The 4111-nt window shown below is 34.2% G+C and overlaps 1 protein-coding gene across 1 annotated transcript in view; it reads right to left on the reverse strand.

Annotated features, from left to right (window-relative positions):
• Nucleotides 1-4111, reverse strand: part of RAPGEF2 (Rap guanine nucleotide exchange factor (GEF) 2) — a 167595-nt gene that overhangs the window by 117311 nt on the left and 46173 nt on the right. The window contains exons 3-4 of the mRNA XM_011959694.1: nucleotides 2695-2770; nucleotides 223-390 (exon numbers count right to left, since the gene is read on the reverse strand). Of these exons, the coding sequence (XP_011815084.1) occupies nucleotides 223-390; nucleotides 2695-2770 (244 nt within the window). The remainder of the gene's footprint in view (nucleotides 1-222; nucleotides 391-2694; nucleotides 2771-4111) is intronic.

Below are 4111 nucleotides of genomic sequence, written 5' to 3' on the forward strand. Positions count from 1 at the left end.
ATACTTAAAGTGACTACTTGAAAATTTTTACCAATATTGAGAGTTCACAATACATTATACTTAGTACCTGATGCTGAAAAATAAATATTTAAGTATATTTAATGTGTGTGTGTATATATGTCATTGAAAAGATTTGTCAAAAATTGAAAATTTAAACATCTTTTCACAAAACCCCAACAAAAAACTAGAAATAAATAAAATGATTACACTCGTATAACTTACCGTGTGATAGCCTCTAGGCAAAGGAGGTTTGCCCATGGGATAAGGATCCACAGTGTCAATAATTGTTTGTCTTTCACCCTTCTGGTTGATTTTTCTAAATCTCCTTCGAGACTGTCTATGGGAAGCTTGACGCTGAAAATATTCTTCATTTTCATCCATATAGTCCACCTGAAATAAAACCCCCCGAAATTTCATTTCTCCAAATGCAACATTTCCTATTAATATTAGATACAGAAAGAAACTTACAGATAACCCATATTCAATCATCTTGCAAAGGACATCTGTAGACAAACTATCTAGACAAACTTCAAGTGTCTCTGAACTTCTCTGGAACTAATTGGTTTTAAGTAACATTTCTTTTATGAGGAGGCATTTTCAGTTCCACTTAGGACAATATGGGTAACTCTTGAATTTCCTGTAGTTTCAAAGGGAAGGATATTTTCAGCAGTCTTTGTACTGATTTATTAGTGAAAGATCTCACAGGATACATTACCACACATTATGAAAGCAACTGCCACACTGTCTTAAGCAATGTGGAAAAAACAAAAACAAAAAAAAACTGATGGAAATCTGTAAAAACCTCCAGATGACTCAAACACTGCTAACAGAATGGCTTCGGTAGGTTATGCAAGGGTTTCTCCTTCTACTTTCATTGTGTGACTTCAGTTTCTTTTTTTATAAATAGTGTTGTTTAAAAGTAATTCCTCATTTAAAATCATTTTAGGCCAGGCACAGTTGCTCACGCCTGTAATCCCAGCACTTTGGGAGGCTGAGACGGGTGGATCATGAGGTCAGGAGTTCAAGACCAGCCTGGCCAACATGGTGAAACCCCATCTCTACTAAATATACAAAAAATTAGCTGGGTGTGGTGCACGTGCCTGTAATTCCAGCTACTCGGGAGGCTTAGGCAGGAGAATTGCTTGAACTCAGGAGGTGGAAGTTGCAGTGAGCTGAGATCACGCCATTGCACTCCAAATTGGGCAACAGGGCGAGACTCTGTCTCAAAAAAAAAAAAAAAAAAAAAAATAGAAATGCTGATGAATGAACAGGGAATAAAAGTTACATTAGGTTATTCCTCATGTGACTGCTCATAATGGAGGCATGTTTAGGTTATGTAACTGTTCTCACACCAGCAAACCTAGTAGTTCATGTAGTATCAGCAAGTATAAAATACTCAATTTTAAAGACCAAAAATCCTTCAGAGAAAACTAAAAGTGGTATTAACAGAGGGCAAAATCTCAAGGAAATATCTAGACTATCTACTGCTGGAAAGTGCTATATAGCTGCCCACATTCTTCCCAACCCTAAATCCTTACTCATAACTATGCTACTTTCTCACTTGAGTACATTTTGTAAAACTTTACCAAATATTTCAGTAAATTTTACAAAAAGTTTGCTAGCTTTGATGAGGAAGTGCTCATTTCTGACGGAATTCCTCTCCTACATCATAGGGAAAAACCCTACATCTTCTCTGAAAAGAGACCTACAATTGTTTATCAAATACTTTACTAAACGTGAATAAAGTTTCCATCGTCATCTTTATTTGGTTATCATTTACTTTACAAGATCTTCCTTCCCAGCTAGGATGCTGGATGGGGACAGAAAGAATATCAACTGAATGTCTAGACTGGGAAACTCCCCTTCCACCTCATCTTCTTTCTGTGACTAATTTTTTTAAAGGGTACATATTATCCTATCTTAAAATCATTCTTACACAGTAAGAAAAAAGTATGACAGGTTTGGTTTTTAAGCTTCAAGGTTGCTAATATCTATTTTACTAATATGTTCCATGTATAATCTCTCTTTATAAATTTTTAAGTCACAAAATTCCATTAAAGAGAGAGAAAAGATGTCAACAGAGTGTTTAACCAGCATAATAGTCCCCAAATTTCCTTTTAATTACTTGAAAGAATTCAAGTGATTATCTTGTGTTTTTAAAAATAGTGTTGTTTAAAAAATAATTCCTCATTTAAAACATCTTAGAAACTCTGATGAATGAATTAACAGTGAACAAAGTTCCATTTGGTTATTCCTCACAAATGCCCACAGTGGAGGCATGTTTAGATTCCAAAATTGTTCTCACACCAGCAAACCTAGTGATTCATTTAAAGTAAGTCACTCAAACCAACCACAACTTGGAGAGCTAAAATCCTGCAATCAAGAGATTCTCGCCAAATTTCAATTAAATGGCATTATTATAGACTGAATTACAAAGTACAAAAACAAAACACTTAGCTACTTGTAGTTTTTAAAATTTTTTTGCATGTAATTGAATCCTGTAAATAATGAAATATTATGATTATGAACTCAAATTCATAATAAAAAGTTGTGAAATAAATATATCTAATGTTATAGAAAATATGCAATATTTTCTATTCAACAAAAATCTAATATTATAAGCAGTTTGTAAGAATGCCTTTATTTCATGCAATTTTTCTGGAGAAAAATAGTCCTCACAAGAAATACTCTTACCACAATCATTTCAGAAGGCTCTAAAACAATGCATTCACAGCCACGCCTAAAACTTCCTGCAGAACGCTTGCCAAAACTAGAAAGAAAGAAAAAAAAAATCATTGAGGACAACCTCAGAGATTTAAGTAATATGAATTGGGAACATAAGCCAAACGTCCAGATAAATAAAAATTAAAAACAATTACAAAAAGTACACCTTGGAGAAAGTGAACTATCTTTAATAATTTACATAGAATGACAAGAAAGCATGCAAATTCTTAAGTTTCAGTCACAGATTTTTCTGGAAAATTCTAACATCATATTTTCAAATTAATGATATAAGAAAAGGAGAATTATTAGCATGGGTGAGTTTTCTGTTAGGTTATTTTAAATCATCCTCAGGTGAACTTTGAGAATATTCCAGTAGGGATGGGAAATGTCTCAGTGGCAAACTATAGAAATGTCCCAAAGAAGTATAAAATGCATGTACATGTAATTCTCTTCACAACTTGCTTAGGTTAAACACTTTTTTCACCTAAAAAGTGTATTTATTTTCCTAAATTTTCAAATCAACTTATTCTAAATGTTTTAAGAAAAAGATACTCAACTTAAGACTTTATTTTTATGGTAAAGTGATTTCAGTTGATGTACTACTGAAAGCTCATTCCTCCTGAGAACTCTGCATGAGTGAACACAGACACAGCACCTTTGCCTTATCTGTGGTGAATTCCCACGTTAACACTGGAGAAGATTTATTGTTTCTGACATAGGGATATGCAAACTAGAATCAAGAACAGAGAATTCCAGTGAAGCTCTCTTTGTTAATGTGACACCTCACTCATTCACAAAAATATTTCTTTCCTTCCATTTAATATGAACTTTTAAAAAATTATTATTATACTTTAAGTTCTAGGGTACATGTGCACAACATGCAGATTTGTTACATATGTATACATGTACCATGTTGGTGTGTTGCACCCATTAACTCGTCATTTACATTAGGTATATCTCCTAATGCTGTCCCTCCCCCCTACCCCCACCCCACGACAGGCAGTGGTGTGTGATGTTCTCCTTCCTGTGTCAAAGTGTTCTCATTGTTCAATTCCCACCTATGAGCAAGAACATGTGGTGTTTGTTTTTCTGTTCTTGTGATAGTTTGCTCAGAATGATGGTTTCTAGCTTCATCCATGTACCTACAAAGGACATGAACTCATCCTTTTTTATGGCTGCATAGTATTTCATGGTGTATACGTGCCACATTTTTTTAATCCAGTCTATCATTGATGGACATTTGGATTGGTTCCAAGTCTCTGTTATTGTGAATAGTGCCACAATAAAGATACGTGTGCATGTGTCTTTATAGCAGTATGATTTATAATCCTTTGGGTATATACCCAGTAATGGGATGGCTGGGTCAAATGGTATTTCTAGTTCTAGA

Source organism: Colobus angolensis, unplaced genomic scaffold (genome assembly GCF_000951035.1).
Source record: "Colobus angolensis palliatus isolate OR3802 unplaced genomic scaffold, Cang.pa_1.0 Scaffold5, whole genome shotgun sequence".
NCBI classification, from domain to species: Eukaryota; Metazoa; Chordata; class Mammalia; order Primates; family Cercopithecidae; genus Colobus; species Colobus angolensis.